Source organism: Tuber melanosporum (assembly GCF_000151645.1).
Source record: "Tuber melanosporum whole genome shotgun sequence assembly, scaffold_71, strain Mel28".
NCBI lineage: Eukaryota > Fungi > Ascomycota > Pezizomycetes > Pezizales > Tuberaceae > Tuber > Tuber melanosporum.
The window spans coordinates 189,399-206,692 of record NW_003299119.1 but is presented as its reverse complement, the minus strand read 5'-3'; the positions used below and the strand labels follow the sequence as shown (position 1 = coordinate 206,692).

The window sequence follows — 17,294 nt, the reverse complement described above, 5'->3', positions numbered from 1 at the left end:
GGCAGTATTCCATGGTTTCCAACAATTGTATGGCACGGACCAGTGGGTTAGAAGTTGGGGCGGGTAGTTTTTCCGAGTAGTGGGGTGGCGGTAGAGGTGTCGTACTCGCATGTATTTAGGCGTTGGTTTTGGCTACCGGCGGGGAAGCGCCTTTTCGGTTATCCCCCCCTTGGTCGTTCCGCTGAATTTCGTGCTGTGCACTAGATTTTGGTACGTAAGCTTTTCAAGTACAAGTGTTAAATATGCTACCTTTAATTCAGAAGTTGTAGGAGTGTATAGCCGTTGGGAATGCTACTCGGCGTGCTCACAACTCACCCAGCATGCTCGGAACCTGCCTGACATGTTTAAAACATGAGCGACATATTCAGAACATGCTCGATAGCCGGAGGAGCAGCATATCCGATATTCCACCAAATTATCCGCACCCGTCGGTCAACCTGCTCATTTGGGCATCCGTTTGCTTGTTCACATATTGGTCCGCCCAATTGTTCGTCTCTATTCCATTTCTTCGCGTATTCGGCCGCTCGATCATCTGTCCGTCCGTCCGTCCACTGGTTTGTTCGCGTTGAAAATCATGGATGCTGCTCGACATGCTCAAGACTTTATTCCCTTGTCCATCGGCATATCTGTCCGCCGGAATCTTTACCCGTCCGTCCAATTCCCGTCTGCATATTCACCGTACATTCTCGGAGCCGACCGTTTGTTCATTCCCGCCCGCCCACTTGTCTATTTCCGCATATCCACCACTAGTTTGTTGTTTTGGCGCATTAGCTTTGTAGGGGCGGAGGTTCTCGTTGTGAGCTTGGAAAGAGCTTCCGATGGAGAAGGATATGAACGGCAGCGGGAGCTATAGACCGTCGGGAGTCTTTGTTCATGTATTTAATTTGTTAGCATTGGAGCGTGGGAGGCAGTGGGAGTGTGGAAGTCAGTAGGAGCACGGAAGGCAATTGCAGAGTCTTTGCGGAGCCTATCGTTTGTTCTTTCTTTTGTTAGCATGATTGATAGCGTGGGAGCGCATCGAGGAAATGGAGATGAGTGTGGGAAGTGTTAGAGATACCGGTATGCGGTGATCGCAGGAAGGATAGGATAAGTGATCTTTGTCGTTTATTTATACTCCTCTCTTTTCCCGTCAGTTAGTTTAGTTAGTTGTGGAGTGTGAGCGAGCAGAGAGAGTTGTCGAATAGAGCGAGTTGCGGAGCGACCTTGGTGAACTCCCCCGCTTTTGGTTGTGCAGAGTTTTTCACAGTTCGTTTAGTCATCGCAGTTTTGTTTCGTCGTTGTCCGGTATCGTCCAGCTTCCGGTTAGCAATTGCTTTCCAAAAGTTCGCCGTCGGGTTGCCCGCCTATCTGCCTATTATCTTGTCAGTTTGTTAGCCAACGATCCGCCCGTCTGTCCCGCCCTCAGTCCGCCTGCCCGACCAACCTAATTGGCCATATCACCGGTCCCTCTGCTGTTCGCCCACTCGTGCCTTGGTTTGTGCTATCACGTCTCGGACCGGTATGGTAGCATGGCGGTGGGAGTACGGAGGGTAGCGGGAGCGTGGAAGGTAGAGGGGGCGTGGGAGGAAATTGGAGCATCTTTGTTCGGTCTGTATTTTCGTTTGTAAGTACAGAAGTGATATCGGCGACGGGAGTGATATCGGTAGCGGAGCTTGTACGGCAGTGGGAGTGATAACGCGGGCAGAGGTAGCAAAGCCGCGGGAGAGTTCTCTGCGGTGTCTATTATTTTGTTCTTTTATTCTCTCTTTCGTTAGCGGTGGGAAGAAGCTGAGAGGGAAACTTGACCGGATGAGCAGGGATCGCGCAGGATATGTGTGGAATTCGGCGGAGTTCAGTGGAGCAAAGGGAGAAGGGATGATGACCGTTTATTTATACTCCTGTCTTTTCCATATGTGTTAGATAGTTGAGTTGAACAAGCAAGTTGATGAGAGTACGAGCGTCTTGGGGAGAGAGAACAGTGGAGATTACCCCTCTTCTGATTGCTGCGTGAACGCCGCCTTGGCGTTTCGTTTCAGCCGAGTGATAGTTCGTGATCTCTGCCGACGTGGTTTTACAGGTTCCGGAAAGTTATCGCTCTTTAACAAAAGCCAGATTTGGTGGCCCTACTGCCGTGCAAGGGCGCGCAGTACTACGCAAGGGCCATACGGCTCCCTTTTAGAAAGCAACAGCTAACCGGAGGCAAGGTTAAAACAAAACTGCAATGACCAAAGTCGCTGTGAAAAGCTCTGCATAACCAAGAGCGGGGAAGTTCACACTATCGCTCCACAACTCGCTCTATTGCATGGATATGTCTGCTCGCTCACCACAACTAACTAACTAAAACAAACTAACAAGCAAAGGCAGAAGTATAAATAAACGGCAGGAAGGCACTATCATATCCTCCCTGTGGTCACCACATATCTTTAACACCCCCCACACTCATCTCCCTTTGCTCTGTGTGCTTCCATGCTACAATAACAGAAGAAACAACAAACGACGGGCTCCACAAAGACTTCCATAGCGCTCCCATTTCCCTCTGCGCCCTTCCCACTGCCTTCCGCACTCCCATGCTAACAAAACAGATACAGGAACAAGGACTCCCGACGGTCTATAGCTCCCGGAGGTCTATAACTATACCCCCTTTCCCACCTTCCTCCCACCGGCACTACTATTGCCATCGTACGGATGTGCATTGCTAAAGTGCACCCATAGCAACCTTGGTGCCACAAACAAAGGAACAGACGAACTGGAAAAAACGAGTGGCGCGGGGGAGCGAACAGGCGGGAAGGGACAAGTGGAGGGGCGGAAAGGGACAGACAAACGGCTTCGAGAACGTACGACAGATAGACGGACGACCGATTGGCGGACGGGAAAGGGTAGAATGTCATAAGGATGCCGAGCAGCATCCACAATCTCCAACACCCCCAGGTGATCGTGACTATAACCTCGGCGGAGACAGGTCGACCGAGGAAAGCGGCGAGATTCCTACGCGTATTATACATTGTGTTTTGAGACGCCGCAACTAAGTAACGTCTGGGCGGTGTGAGGACGTAAACTCTGTTGCCGGGAAGCCCAAGGCATATCTGGAATAAATTGGCTTGAGATTCGCGAAAACTTCAAAGCTCGCGAGGTGCTCGGTCGCTATGGGGGGCGCTGGAAGAATGAGGCCAACGGGAAGAAAAAGAAATGAGAAATGGCAGGAGAGCGGGATACCTTAGTTGAACAGGGCATTGTCGTGGAGTTGAAGGAAATATTGGGGAGAGGTAGGGAGATCTGGATTTTGAGAGTGTGAAAGTTTAAAGAGAAAAAGGTGTTTAAGCCGCCACGATTAGTAATACAACGGAAATACCTGTACTTGAGCACCACCCTGATCTCCAGCGCAAGACTTTGGTGTGAGTTAATTCAACTCTCTCTCCGCACATCGCTCGAGTCTACTAACCAACTTACTAAACGGTAAATGCAGGGGTATTATATGAATCGCCACAAGGGAGTCCTCCTATCCTTCCATCGATCTGCATTTTCCTCCATGCATATTTCCTTCCGGCACTCCTTTGAGTACCCCCAAGCAGACAAAAGGAGTACAGAGATCACAAAGACTCCCACGGTTCGTAGCCTCCACTTCACTCAGTCCCTTTGACTCTCCAGTACCGCTTCCAACGGACATGCCCTTTACTTCCGGCGGATACATCATTTCTCCCAAACCGTATCTCCGAATACCTTTATCCGAATAAATGAGACAACATCCTGAGCATGCTGAGCAGGATCTACTTGCAACAAGGAGTAGATTGTTTCTGCTAGTTCTCGGGTTCCGTATGGTCGAGTACTGCCAAGGCCTCACTCTTGACCTCGACCTCTCTTAAATTAGTTGTTGGTTCACTACCGGTACGGTTTTTGTCACTGTAGCCCTTTTACCCATTCGGGCACTGTGCATGTAAAACCCACATTCCCCGCTTGCACCCCGCCAGCCATCGAGGGTTGATGCGTTTTCCGCGGGCGGCGTGGAATCGCCACTTCATGCTGGTCAGGGATGCGCGCGCAACTGTGTCGCATGTTGTAGATGAATTCGGTGCTAGAAAGAGGGTAGGGAGTTCTCAGTCTTGCGATGATATGTAGAGATCGGGTTCCTCTAATTAGGGTGAGAGAGATGAGGAGTATGGGAGAAGGGAAGAGTCAAACCATATGTAGGGTCCCTTGATTCGCTTCATTAAAATTGAGTAGAATCTTCCCTCTTTTTTTGTAAATTCTTCGGTATCGGGAATCCGTACTCCCTCCGATCTGATAGGATTTGGTGTATATTCCCTTCTTTGCCCGGGCGCTGGGCCGGTAGAGGAAGTTGCGCCATCCAAGAACCCCTATCCCAAATTTGACATTCGGTTTGAGAGAGGGGTATGGCGGAGCGGCAGTCGGAAGGGGAGAGCCGGAAAGTAAGCGGCAGGAAGTTCACTTTATTTCATAGCTTCAGAGAGTTCGATTCCCTTACGAATGCCCGAGGGATTGGGCTCTGCGGTTGTGAGCATACCAAGCCTAACCATCGTTCCGGCACACTAGGAAAACCGGTATACCTATGAATGCTAACACTATAAAAATAATCACTCACTGCTATCTTATTAGGCTGGGGGAGTATGTTTTTTAGTTCCTCTCTCGCCAATCTGTCCTCACATCTACGAATGTTAGATGTATACAAGCGGAGGAATTATAGGTACTGGAAAGACTTCAGGTATTAGCTAGGGTGTAAGTATGTACCATCGGGAGTGGATTCTTTTAGCTCCATTAAGGGTTTTATCTATACACAGGAAGTGGGTATCATAGGTGACAAGTGAATAACTCAGGCTAGGATGCCCCAGCCATGAAGGAGGGTATCCGAGCAAGTGACGGGATCTGTGGGGGGGAGGTATGATTGAGAATCTCAAGCCTAACTATACTGTGTATACCTCAGGGTAGTGTTTAAAAAAAGAGAGAAGAGTATGGCTGGGAAAGACTGGGAATAGCGCTATCTTGACTCCGGGTATGTTCTGATAATCACGCAGTAAAATGGGTTGATCCCCGGTCTTCCCGCAGAAGCGCCGGAGATTCATGAGCAGATCCCGACTAGCTTTAGCCAAAGTGAACAGTGTGCGCTCGCCGTCTCCAAACGACTTAACGTTGAACCTTCGATCCACAAGTGAGAGTCTCGTGGCTTCCTCGGAGCCGCCTTAAACCGCAAGTCACAATTGTGTCGCGGGTGCTGTCCCACCAACCCCGTGTTGGACGGAAATGTTTCTTGGCTGCTCACAGCATATTTTCCCTTACGGCAAGGACTTCACAACCCTAGCCCTCTAGGCCTATATCAAATATTCCGACGCCTCTATGTTTGACTGATAGTTGGTCCTACACATAAAACAACACCTGCGACAACACCTGCGACGACTCTATGTGAAGGCCTTACTCCTATCATATGGAAATACCGAATATCCTCGGTCAGAACATACCCTCGGTCGAATCCTCTCATCCTCGGCTGAAGCGGAACAATGGACGGCAGTGAAATTGAGCATGATGGAAAGCACGGCATACGCTGGAAGTATGCGGAAGCGGATCAGGGTGATCCAGAGAAGGATAAAAGGCAGCCTGTTTTCCCTTTGTTAGTTGTTTTCGTTCATCATCCAAAACTGTCTCTCTTTCCTCCGTTACCTGTATTTGGGTCAAATCAGCCTTTCTATTTTTTATTCCCTATTATCTTCGAGAGAATATTTCTCCGGTTAGGATATTCAAAATTCGATCTTTGCATCTTTGTTGAGCCATTCAATTTGTGTCAACAGTGTCCAAATCGCTGCCGTAAACCTTGTTGTTGAAAACCCCGAACTTCGATATCGACCTCACGCATTGCCCGCAGAAGATGAGCATCACTCACATTCCCCCAGTGGATGCCGGTTAGACTAACTCTTTCTAGTCGGGCCTGCTTAGCGATCGTAAACACATACTGCTGGTTCCCCCCCCCCCATTCGTCAAATATCCAACAAAACTATTACTTCCGGTGGCCCCTGGATGTGATGAGATATTCCAGTATCATAATTGTTTCGAACATAAGTGGCATCAAGGTTCGTTCGGCACCGGCAAAGGTAGGAGGCGTCTTAATACTTTGCATTTAGACTTGCACGGAGATTGTTGAGGCTCGTTTTCACGCCAAGACGTCAAAAAAAAGAAAATGTGGCGTAAAACAAGAGCTCTGTTGGGTAGAGAGTAGCCTACAAGGTAGGACTTTCATAAACATTCCACCCTGGCGTGTCATTTATTTAAAGGGAACAGCTAGTTTAACCGAAAAAGGTTGCTTGGTGAAAAGTCATTACTACGGTACGAGTACAGAGCAGGGATCAGCCACAGTGCTTACAAGATGGGTACCAAAACCATATCTAAATCAGAGTTACTGAACTCAACAAATCTATAAACTAAAAAAAAACTAATATATCCTGATGATAGCTAACAGTTTCTGACTTTATATTTTTTTTCCCTTTTACCTTTTCACCACTCATTCATGGCCGGTTAGAACGTATACTTTTCCACTGTTCCACAATTACCCCCACAACGGAGGACTACCACCCCTGCTCTCGTACCATAAATTCATGATCTACCCCCGCACACTGGGGGCAGAAAGGTTCCCCGAATTTTTCTTATTAAGCCCACGTAACTAATTTATCTATTGACCCCAGGAGTGTTCACAAGGCATTCAGTATCATCCTTCACTATTCTGGAGAATTGGCGGCCGTAGGGCTAGCGCCACTAAAGCGAACCTGTCTCCCGCCCCCTCCAGCTTTCTCACGATCGAGACTAACCCGGAAAATACTTCAGGAATAGTAGGATTTCCTAGAGGAATGATCGCCCTCTCTGTCGACATTCCACGGCAGAACTGCCCGAGGACTAGGAACTGGAAAACTAGAATTTCTCGGAAGACGGCGAGAAAATGCGCGGACTATGCAGGAACTATAGTCCAGGTAGTGAAAAAAATTGACTTTCTGTCTTGGACAGCATAGAGTTCTGCTAGATTAAATTAGGATATCCCAGAGTGGCCTACAGTAAGATCTCAATAGATCTACTTTGTCGCTGATCTCAATCTCAGACCAAACAGGCGTGAAAATAATAGTTCTTTCCAGACGCGGTATCGTAACCTGCGCGAGCTAAACTTGATAGATCTCGTTAGCTAGTACAGTATTCGCAATTCTTTTAACCTACTCGGCTATGCTTGTAGTTGCTTTGTGTGTTAATTCCCATCGAGCGCACATCCCCCCGAAAGGCGCGCCAAGCCCCCGATCTCCGCTTCTGGTTGTAGATTTATCTAGAGCCTACGGTGCTTCGTCAAGGAAACAGCGCCTTGACCAAGGGGATCTCTGACCGATTAGAGCAGGAGGAGATCCTGTAGGGAGGGCATGAAGCTGCCAGCAGCAAAAGATTCAGAAAGTGATAATAGGAGTGGTACTATATGTGATTAGCGGTCAGCACTTCTGATAAGAACTTCAAAATCGTCAAGGTGAAAGTACTAACCCAAAATTTTTTAGTCCGACACTGAGTTTTGCACCGAGTTTAGCGAAAAATATAAATTTTAAAACCAATAATTCCCATCGCCGCCATCTGGAAAACACTTCAAATTTCTCCACCAGCTAGACAATCGGCATTTACTCAAACCTCTAGAAGTAAAACTGCAGCGGATCAAAGCTGTGTTCATTGTTTGCGATAGTGTTTTCTGTTGGACGGAAACCTTTCTTGACTGCTCAGGCGCATATTTCCCTTACGGCAAGGACTTCACAACCCTAACCCTCTTGACCTGTATCAACTACTCCGACGTCTCTATGTTTGACCGCTGGTTAGTCCTACACATCAAACAACACTTGCAAGAACAAATACCTGTGACAACCCCACCCGAAGGCTTTACTCCTATCATGTGGAAATACTGAATATCCTCGGTCAGAACTTGCCCTCGGTCGAATCTTCTCATCCTCGACTGAAGCGGAACATGGATGGCAGTGAAATTGAGCATGATGGAAAGCACGGCATATGCTGGAAGTATGTGGAAGTGGATCAGGATGATGCAGAGAAGGATAAAAGTTAGTTGTTTTCGTCCATTATCCATCTGTCTCTCTCTTTCCTCCATCACCTGTATTTGGGGTCAAACCAGTCTTTCCCATTTCTTTCCATTACCTATTTTCTTCGTGAGAATATTTCTCCGGTTAGGATATTCAAAATTCGATCTTTGCATCTTTGTCGAGCCATTCAATTTGTGTCAACAGTGGCCGTAAGCTTTGTTGTTGGAAATTTGCCCGTGTGAAAGTAACGTAGATTTTTTTGTGTGGGGCTCCTTACAAAAAAGCACGTAACCACCAATACCTCTAACTTGAATGATGTTTTCTCCACCACTTTATAATATTTATGAGTTGTCTAATATTCCCCAAATTATCTACGGGTTTGCCAATGCACTACAAAATTTTGGCATATTCTCCTTGACATTGTGCTGCGAGAGAGGGCGGTGAAGTTGGATACTTTTAGTGTGAAAAGGGCATCGGACGAAAACTTTTGAGCTGGTACTGTACTGTACTGTACATGCGCAATTGTACTACCATCATATATTACGAGATTTCTATCCCTCCAAATGGCCGCGGATTTCTGTAGAATCAGAAAAGTGCCTAAATTCCCGCCTGATATCCGGTTCTCCCTGGGAGTCCGCTCCACTCATAGTCGGTAAGTGCACTGGAAGCTCCGGGGGGGGTAAGTGGTAAGTACGGGTGTTACTAACCAGATTTATTTGACGTCATAGTGTGGAGGTAATAGATAGGTACATTATTTCAACCAAAGCCTCACAAAACAAGCATTCCCAGTAAGAGAATCTAAGAACATATATGAAGAATTGGAGTCTGATTCGTCAACCAAGGTCTCACCGTGAGTGCTGCTGCTCCCATCACTTTGAGGTGTAATATACTCTTCATCTACGGAGCGGTACGTATCTCCACCCTGTTCTTACGATCTTGTAGTAATTGGGGACCAGTCATCCTAACATCTGGTGTGGGAAGAGGTTGAGCGTATGTAGAACTCGCAATAGGTCCGGTGGATGTTTAACGAGTTTCTCGGCGACTCACTTCCCGCTTGCTTTACCGAGAATAAAACAAGCGAAAGAGGAGAGGAATTTGCTTCCCCAGAGGAAGATATGTCTGATATGTGGATATGCCAAGACGGGGAAGTCTGGCGGCTTCAAACGTGACTTTTCCAAATCCGGGGATCCTCCACCTGCTGGGAGAATGCGCTGTAGGTTGAAGAGTTTCGGAAGTTGTGGGAGATGGACGATAATTGTATCGACGGGGATAGGAATATGTCTGTGCTGGCCCAGATCGAAGTGAGATATAAGTATGCGGATGTGATTGCGAGACGTCGGCTGATGGGGTAGAGGCAGGTTAGGATGAGAGAGGAGGCCGAGAAGTGTTATGTATTAGGTTTAGGATAATGATTAAGTTGATAAGGATGATTGAAATAGCGATGCTGTGGTGGGATGGTCTCGGCAGGCGCTTGTGCAACCTGAGCGATGGAATGGTGTGGGGTAGGCCCGCGCACTTACTACTCTTTTGCCCGGTCGGCACTTCTATTATCCCCATTCATCAAGACCTTGTCGGAAAAATTATCTTTCGAATATCAAAGAACAAGACACAATCTCAGCACTCGTCGATCCCAAAAGCTCCCTCAGCCCGCGGAACTTCCTCCCGCACCAATGCTCAACACCCAGAGCTCCCGAATAGTTTATCCGGATAGGAGCGCAGCACAGCTACGAGAGCACCGTTAATGAGTCGTAGGATAGTGGGATGTTTACCTGATAACATAGCGACAGTGCTAGAGCTTGATAAACGAACTAACTACTAGAAGCGACAAGCATATATGGTATCTGCGACACTATCCGTTTTTCACCGGCAGTTTTCTAAGGAATTGAGGCGCTTCCATCCACATAACCGGAAGTCCTCAGAATATCGCAGCGGGTTGGTTGCGAAAAGAGACTAGACCCTATCATACGAAGGACAAACAAAATCCGACTGGGGTAGCGAGTGATACCTGATGTGGGGTGTATATAGTGTTGAAGGTGTGGGCGGCGGAGGACTGTTTTACTCTAAACTGCTTTCGATCCCCAGCATACACCCTACCATGCCTTGAGATGCTCTCGTTCGATTTATAATTGCTTCTTGGCAACCTCAAACCTCCCCGAATTTCATCGCGGGCCATGTGTGACGGTGGGGGTGGTTGTGGGGGACAAAATCACACATACCGTATCATAAAGACCCTAACAACTGGATCAAGTGCTATGCCGTTACAGTTACCCCCCCCCCCAATAGGATTTGATGTTTTTTTGTATTTTTGTCGCTCAAGGGCTTAGAAACTCCTTTTTCCCTATTTTCATCCCCTTTCCCGAGTAGGAAACCCCCGGTAACATACGAACCCTGGGTCTCGTGTCTGTTCAAAAAAGATTTTTGACCCCGCCGGGGGGGGCATAACTCCAGTCCACAGGTCCGGAGCTAACTCCACTCGACCACCGTTGACAAGGCTCGAAGCGATCATATTTGGTACACTCTGGCACTTTATGCAGTATTGACTTTTGTATATGAGTTGGCTCGGGGGCGGGCCCGATTGCGCCAGCGTGCCTAAAGGCGCATGAGAAACGCAGTAAACATATTTCCCAGCCAGGTTCCACCTGCCACTTTCAGTTTCACGATCCCTCACTTTGCTATTATGCCCTACATTCATTCGCGCCTGACCTACCTCTCCATAGATCTTGCTCCCCCATTAGATGCCGGTATAATAGTATCACTAAAATTGAAGTTGTTTTAGCATGGATTATCTCGTGAGCTGGATGATAAACTATTCCAAACCAGCAGCAAACGGAAGCTAAATCTATCTTGGGTGACACATAAATAACCGGGGTAGAATGCCCCAGTCTAAAGGAAGTTATCTGAGCAAGTGGCGGGGGGGCATGATTAAGAACCTCAAGGTCAACCGTATCGTATAAAACACAACCAAGGACTAAAAGAAAGGATAAGGAGAGAGAAGATAAGAGAATGGTTGGGAAATACTGGGAAATAGTACTATCTTGGGTCCAGGTCTACTCTGATAACCACGCAGTGAAATGGATTCTGATCTCCTAGAAGCGGATATATAGCCCCTCCTTTCACTGTTACATCCCGCGGGGTTTGGGAAAGTTATTGGTGGATAGTTGCCTGGTGCTCAGATATACGACCCAGTATATCAATTGCATTGGAGAAGGAATTTAGTAAAACCTTTAGGATTTTTGATTTAAAAAATCAGTATCAAATTTAAGAGCAGTCCCGCCAGTACATAGGTCAGTAGGCCGTTATTGAGCCCTATAGTGAAGGAATAGTTGGGAATGGGGAGGTTTCCAAGCCAGGAAACGTTGCTAAAGGGTTGGCAACGACAGGATAGATTGAGTGAGAACTTACATGAGAAGAGAAGCCACAAAACAGATGCTAAGCAATGCTTAGGGCCGGGAGGAAGGTATTTACTTTATGGGTGGGATAGCCGAAGGCCCTATTGGGCCACTGGAATATCCTAATCACAAAGTGGCCTACTTTGTGAAAGGGTCAGCCACTCGACCAACGGACATCCCCTCCATCAAATGGGTCACTTGACCACTGGGATAGAGTGCATTCTATTAGCTTGATAGAACTCCTTGAGAGGCCAGGTCATGGCCAATCCCATCAGCCAATCCCTTAGAAAGGTGGGCATTGATGTTTCCCTCCGGGAGTGGGAGGAGATGGACTCCTTCAACACCCAGTCGACGGCTGAGTCGAGGGGCGTGGGCCTCTTGTATTCCTGGGGGTTGGGGAATATCCCTTCGCTCGTATTCCGGGTTTCAAGGAATTTTGGTTTGAAAGCCAGAGGAATACTTTGCTTCAACAGATACGGCGGAAGTCTTCTAATGATGGCCCGGCCAATAAACATTTCTAACCCCGAGGATCAGCGGAGAATTTACGTGAATAACTAGCGCTATTATCTCTGTAAATAGAAGGCGGTGCCGAGTCTGTGGACCGTGGTTCGGCCAATCCCCTTCTGTATTCGGGACCTCACGTCCGAGCTGAATAGGGCGATAGTATCGCCACTTGAGGGAAAGATCGATTGGCTAGCTTCTCGGGGTCATAAATTCCATTGGACAGGTCACCGTTGAGCGACCGAAGCCACACCCGTGAGCCTAGTTTTTGAAGATTGGAGGACAAAATACTCACTACGGTAAAAGGCCGTGAAACTCGGGAACGAACGGAGGGACGATACAGTCTATTAGCCTAAGGAGTGTTCTCGTGTCAGACAGGGCTTGGATGTGAGGTGCAGAGTTGTCTTGACACCTTGTGATTATTAGACGGTTCTGACCAACCCCGTGGGGCCATTGGTGGTGTTTGTGTCTAGGTCGCATCGCTCTGTGGCATGACAAGTTTGCGGGGGGGATGATCCGATGTGATTGCTAGAGAGTGTCGGAAGGGGAGCACGAATATTTCTCCGTTTCATGTTGATTTTCCAAAAGGAAAAAACTTATTGCTCGATTGTCAGGGGTGATGCTTTTCGGACTCACCAGGAAGGCGGGGGATGTTTTCCCAGAAGCGATGGTTTTAGGATTGGGATTTCCGAAGTCATGCTTGTTCGTCAGAATGCATGAGAGAAATGCAACAACTTTGTCAACCAGCCCCTTTTCGGCCTTTATGCTCTAATAACCCAGCAGAAGTGATACAATATCCTTGCTTCAAAGTGCAGCATCACCCAGCCGTATCAATTGCCTGAGTTCTGTCTGCATCAGCTCTGGAGTACCGGTATTGGGGGGGGGTACTTGGTGATTCATAAAGTATTCAGATCCTTGGAGCCAATATTTCATGTTGAGGTGCTTGTTGGCGCCAAGGCATCCGAATGCTTTATGAATCGCCAAATAACTTACCCGAGTACCCGAGACAAAGGTACAGTACTTGTGCTACGGACATTAGTTGCCCAAAAACCGCAAGAACTCAATAGAGTCGAATCTTGGACCAGCAAGTAAGAGTCTCGCCGTTTCCCCAGAGGCTCGGTAAATTGTGAATTGCAAGCTACAATTATGTGTGTGTGGGAGCTATTACAGACCTCCAACTTCGATATCGACCCCAGGCCTTGTCAGCAGGAGATGAGCAACCCTCACATTTCCCCGGTGTGAGCGGGCTAACTCTCTCGTCGGGCCCACCTAGCGATAGTAAAAACCAATTGCTGTTCACCCCCCCCTTCATAAGTCTAATAACCACCAAACTATTTCCTCCCGCGGTCCCCGGATGTCATGAGAAATTCTAGTAATCGTTTCAAATAACGATGGAATCGTGGTTCGTTCGGGGCAGGCAAAGGCGGGAGGCATATTAATACTGTATGATACTTTGGGTATTGGAGAGCAAAGGGATTGGTAATGGTGCTTCTGCTGCCAGTAATACCACTCCATAACACCCTTGAATTCGCACGGAGTTTGTATGCAAGGTTTTATATTCTATCTTACCGGTAGTAAGTAACCGCTCCCTTAGAATCCCACCATGTCCCGTGGCGACCGGTAAACTGGGAGCGCTTGGAGAAAGTCGAGCCCGGACCAGGATGTTAGTGATGGCGTACCCGTGACGGCGATGGGGGGGTGGGGCAGTTGGCAGATAACGTTCGCTTCGATCATTGCTGTAATGCCACCCATTTTACGGTGTTCCCCGATTGGCGAGAAGGCTTTGTCGTGGAACCACCCAAGTACGAGTACTGCCAGAATAATTCGTTACACAGAACTCTGCTATGGGCCACGGACAGCGATCTCGCCGTCAGGAAAATACAGTATCTCGTCCCCCGCCCTAGGGTGAAGACTCTACGAGTATGATATCATACTATCATAGCACAATTCGCATAGCACACCAACTAAACCTCACCCGAAACCCACAAAATATCACTCGCGAGCTGCCATCATACATTCATATACTAATAGGAGCGAGAGGCAAGGATCAATGAAAATTGCTTAATTGGTAAATAAAAACTTTCCGAAGCAAGTTACCATAACTGAGCAAAGACTCCCGAATAAAAAGGATAAAAAACGAGAAAAATGGCAACTAGGCAGCACCCCTCACTGATCCCCAAAGAATATAAAAAGATAATCGCAAACAGGCCAAGGTTTAAGAAAGCACCACCAGAGGAGAAAAAACTCCGCTTCCCGAGAGCAAGCGAACAGGAAAAAACCACGCCAGAACATCAACTCACAAGATCAACGCTTCCTCGCCAACCTATGCGCTTCCTCATTCCCCTTCACTCCACTCTGCCCCTTAACCCACTCATCCCTAACCTGAACCTCCGGACCCGCACCCCCGAACCTCCCCTCACAAACCAACCTGTTCACGGCCTCCAACGCCTGAATACAGTCCGCACAAACTGTAACGACCCCCCTCCCGGTCCTCCTCGCGATCGATGATCCGATGGATACGCCCACCAGCAACGCTTCAGTTTCCGCGTCCACGCTCGTGAGTCCGGCCGGGAGCCTCTGGGATACCGAGACAGATTCGACTCCACAGCTGTAGATGCCTGCGGAGGAGATTCCGGTGAGGGGGCAGCGGCTCGCGTCCGTGTAGAGGAGGACTTCATTCGGCGCTTCCCGGCGGAGGTGCTGGATTGTTAGGGGGGGGGTGAGAGGTGCTTGCGGTGGGGGTGGAGCTAGGTTTGATGACCGGAGTGGGCGTGTTCTTGTCGGAGGTTTCAAGGGGGATTGGAGTAGTGGTATGAGTGCCGCTGCTGGCACTTTTGGAAAAGAGGGTCGATGATTCATTACGAACCCCCGCGCCCAGAGTACCCTTGGGATAAGGACCGGTTTGAGAAATCTGGAGCACATGATTTTGCCTTTAACTTTATTTTCCTGTCGGTGGCTTTGCAACTAGCTCAGGTTCGTTAGTTAGTTTGATCGGTTGGATCCTGGAAGGGAGGAAGGGTAGCTCGCGATCGGTTATACCAAATCCATGTCGCCTTTCCGGTTGTAGGGAAGTCTAGACTCTTCCATCTATCTATCGTATCTCTCATTGTAAAGCACGCTTCCATATTGCCGGACTACATGCACTAAATACGCGGGGAGGATCCAATACAATGCAGGGCGACTACAGCATAAAAAAAAGTACACGTTCTGCAAGCAATCCGCCCGCCCGGAAAAGCCATGACTCAAGCCACAAAAACCATTACGGCCAATCAGTAATAAGAACCCAGCAGCAGGGACTTCCCACAACGAGACAAAGACCAAGGCCCCGGAAAAACAAGTATCTTCAGGCTATCAAACCTCCACAGATCTCCGAAGAAACTAACCTCAATATAAAGCCGATGCGGGAGAAACGCACGAGCCGTCAGTGATGTTTTATGATTTCCGGGAGCACATGGTCGGAGTGAGTTAGAAAACCCCCTCCTTGACGACCTCATCTCTTGCTCTCAGGGCCCCCAACAGCCCGGCTGGGAGCTGCACGAGCCCGCCCAGGGTGGCTCGCCGCAGGGCTACTCTCCCTGTGCCGGAATGCGAGCTCTTCGGTGTCAGGGAGCGGCGTTCAGGAGGGAGCACTACAGCCGGTTACGGCAAGCGGCGGCCAGGGAAGACAACGGATGGCGGGGGGCGACATGTACAGGCAGGCACTTATCCGGAAAACCCCAAAGTTCAGATCGCGAATAAGCTTTCTGCTTCGGGATAAATCTTCGGATATTATCTGCCACCTCAAACGACAAAGACTTTGTGTATGCCCCGCTATCCAAAAATTCCACAGAGCAACTGCATAGTAACCATACCCCTCTCACTCTGTAATATTGAAAAGCACCTATTTAGAGAAAGCAGGATATATTTGGAGCCCAAATCAATGGGTTACAACCAGTACGCAAATTCCGAGTGATATTTTGCGACAGGGGGTCGAGAGTGGTTTCCCTTGAATGTAAGTTAGCAGCAATGTTGAAAGGACGGAACGCAAGCATCTAGCTCTATCCCACCACCTACATATAGAAATTACTTGTAACACCTCTGTGTATTACGGCCAACTTATGATACTATACAGAAAGTGTGCCACAGGTCCATGTGAATGATGGGCTCAGGATACATTGAAAGGGAACCAAAAACATTCTGATAGGTTCGAAGCATTGAGAAGTAGTGCGGATGCTGGGTAATTTTCTAAAACTCGGTATATTCCAGAAAGAAAGAGAAAAAAATGTAGATAAATTACCCGCACATTGATAGATATTATTTTCTCCTACCACTTTCCGTCATTACGATACCTCAAACCACTAACACTTTTCCCTATCGCCTTTTCCCCTTCACGCAGCTTCCCCCAGAACTCTCCTCCAGATGATTCCGCATTGCAAACTATTTATTCTTTCTTTTCCTCTTATTGATTCCGATTACCACGTCGGACTCAACCATCTTCAGGCGAGAACATAAGCGCACACCCAAGTCCCTTCTTCTCCAAGTGCTCCATAAGCAATACCAGCGAAATAGCAAACCACGCTAGTATAGCCACGTAGACTGTTAACACATACGCTTGTCGTTCCATCCAATCCATGTCAGTCTATACACCCGCACCGACGAAAACACCCAGAAATATGAACAATCACGTTTGATCACTCGGAAACCTGCAGATATCTGCATATTATCATACCTGCTATGTACCGTATGATGGGCTATGATAGCTTCCGAAAATTCCCCAGGCCGGAACTGGCGGCTTGCCAACAACTGCTCGGAACCTCCCCTCGCCTCTCAGTCTGTCATCACCACCTCCACACTAACACCCCCCATATAGGGCAGACACCAGGACCGTGACTGGTGAGCCAGGCTAAATACTAGCGGGGGCATCCCCGAGAGTGTTCCTTTTCAAAAAAAAAAACTGCCCTTTACGAATAGATATTACCCCTCTATTGGGTAAGCCGTAGCTCTGCGGTAAGCGGTTGATCTCATCTGAAGTAGCTCTGCTCTGCCAAAAGTCTTGGAAATATTACCGAAATGCTGAGTTCCCGAGAGGAAATAGCTATAGCTATCAGTAGAAGTGGAAACATCTAGTGCAAAAGCGGACAGAAGCCACAAGCCAAATGGGATTTTCCCAAGTCTCCCCTCAACCGGTCATCCCAACTCCAACGTTTATGGAATCGACTTCGGACCGAGTATCATACTTTGGCCACGCCTCCTCCGAAGGTTCGCAGGAAGCGATGGAAAAATGGCAGCCGGGCGGATTATGACAGGATAGATATTCCGGTATGGTACCGTCGATAGTGGGAAGAATCATTTTAGTCACGTGGTATTATGAAGGATGGCTGGGAGGACCAGTTGG

The 17,294-nt window shown here is 48.2% G+C and overlaps 2 protein-coding genes; both read right to left on the bottom strand.

Annotated features, from left to right (window-relative positions):
* Positions 1-2,356: 2,356 nt before the first annotated feature.
* Positions 2,357-4,917, bottom strand: GSTUM_00010581001 (uncharacterized protein). XM_052355830.1 has 3 exons: positions 4,577-4,917; positions 4,156-4,480; positions 2,357-4,048 (listed from the first exon to the last, which is right to left on the bottom strand). Exon 3 carries the CDS (start codon positions 2,979-2,981, stop codon positions 2,550-2,552), a length of 432 nt encoding a protein of 143 aa, XP_052211795.1. The 5' UTR covers positions 2,982-4,048; positions 4,156-4,480; positions 4,577-4,917; the 3' UTR covers positions 2,357-2,549.
* A 9,044-nt stretch (positions 4,918-13,961) lies between these two features.
* GSTUM_00010579001 (uncharacterized protein) lies at positions 13,962-14,779 on the bottom strand (the record flags this gene model as incomplete). XM_002841391.2 has 1 exon in its annotated part: positions 13,962-14,779. The coding sequence occupies one exon, from the start codon at positions 14,777-14,779 to the stop codon at positions 14,225-14,227; it is 555 nt and encodes a 184-aa protein (XP_002841437.1). The 3' UTR covers positions 13,962-14,224.
* Positions 14,780-17,294: the final 2,515 nt, after the last annotated feature.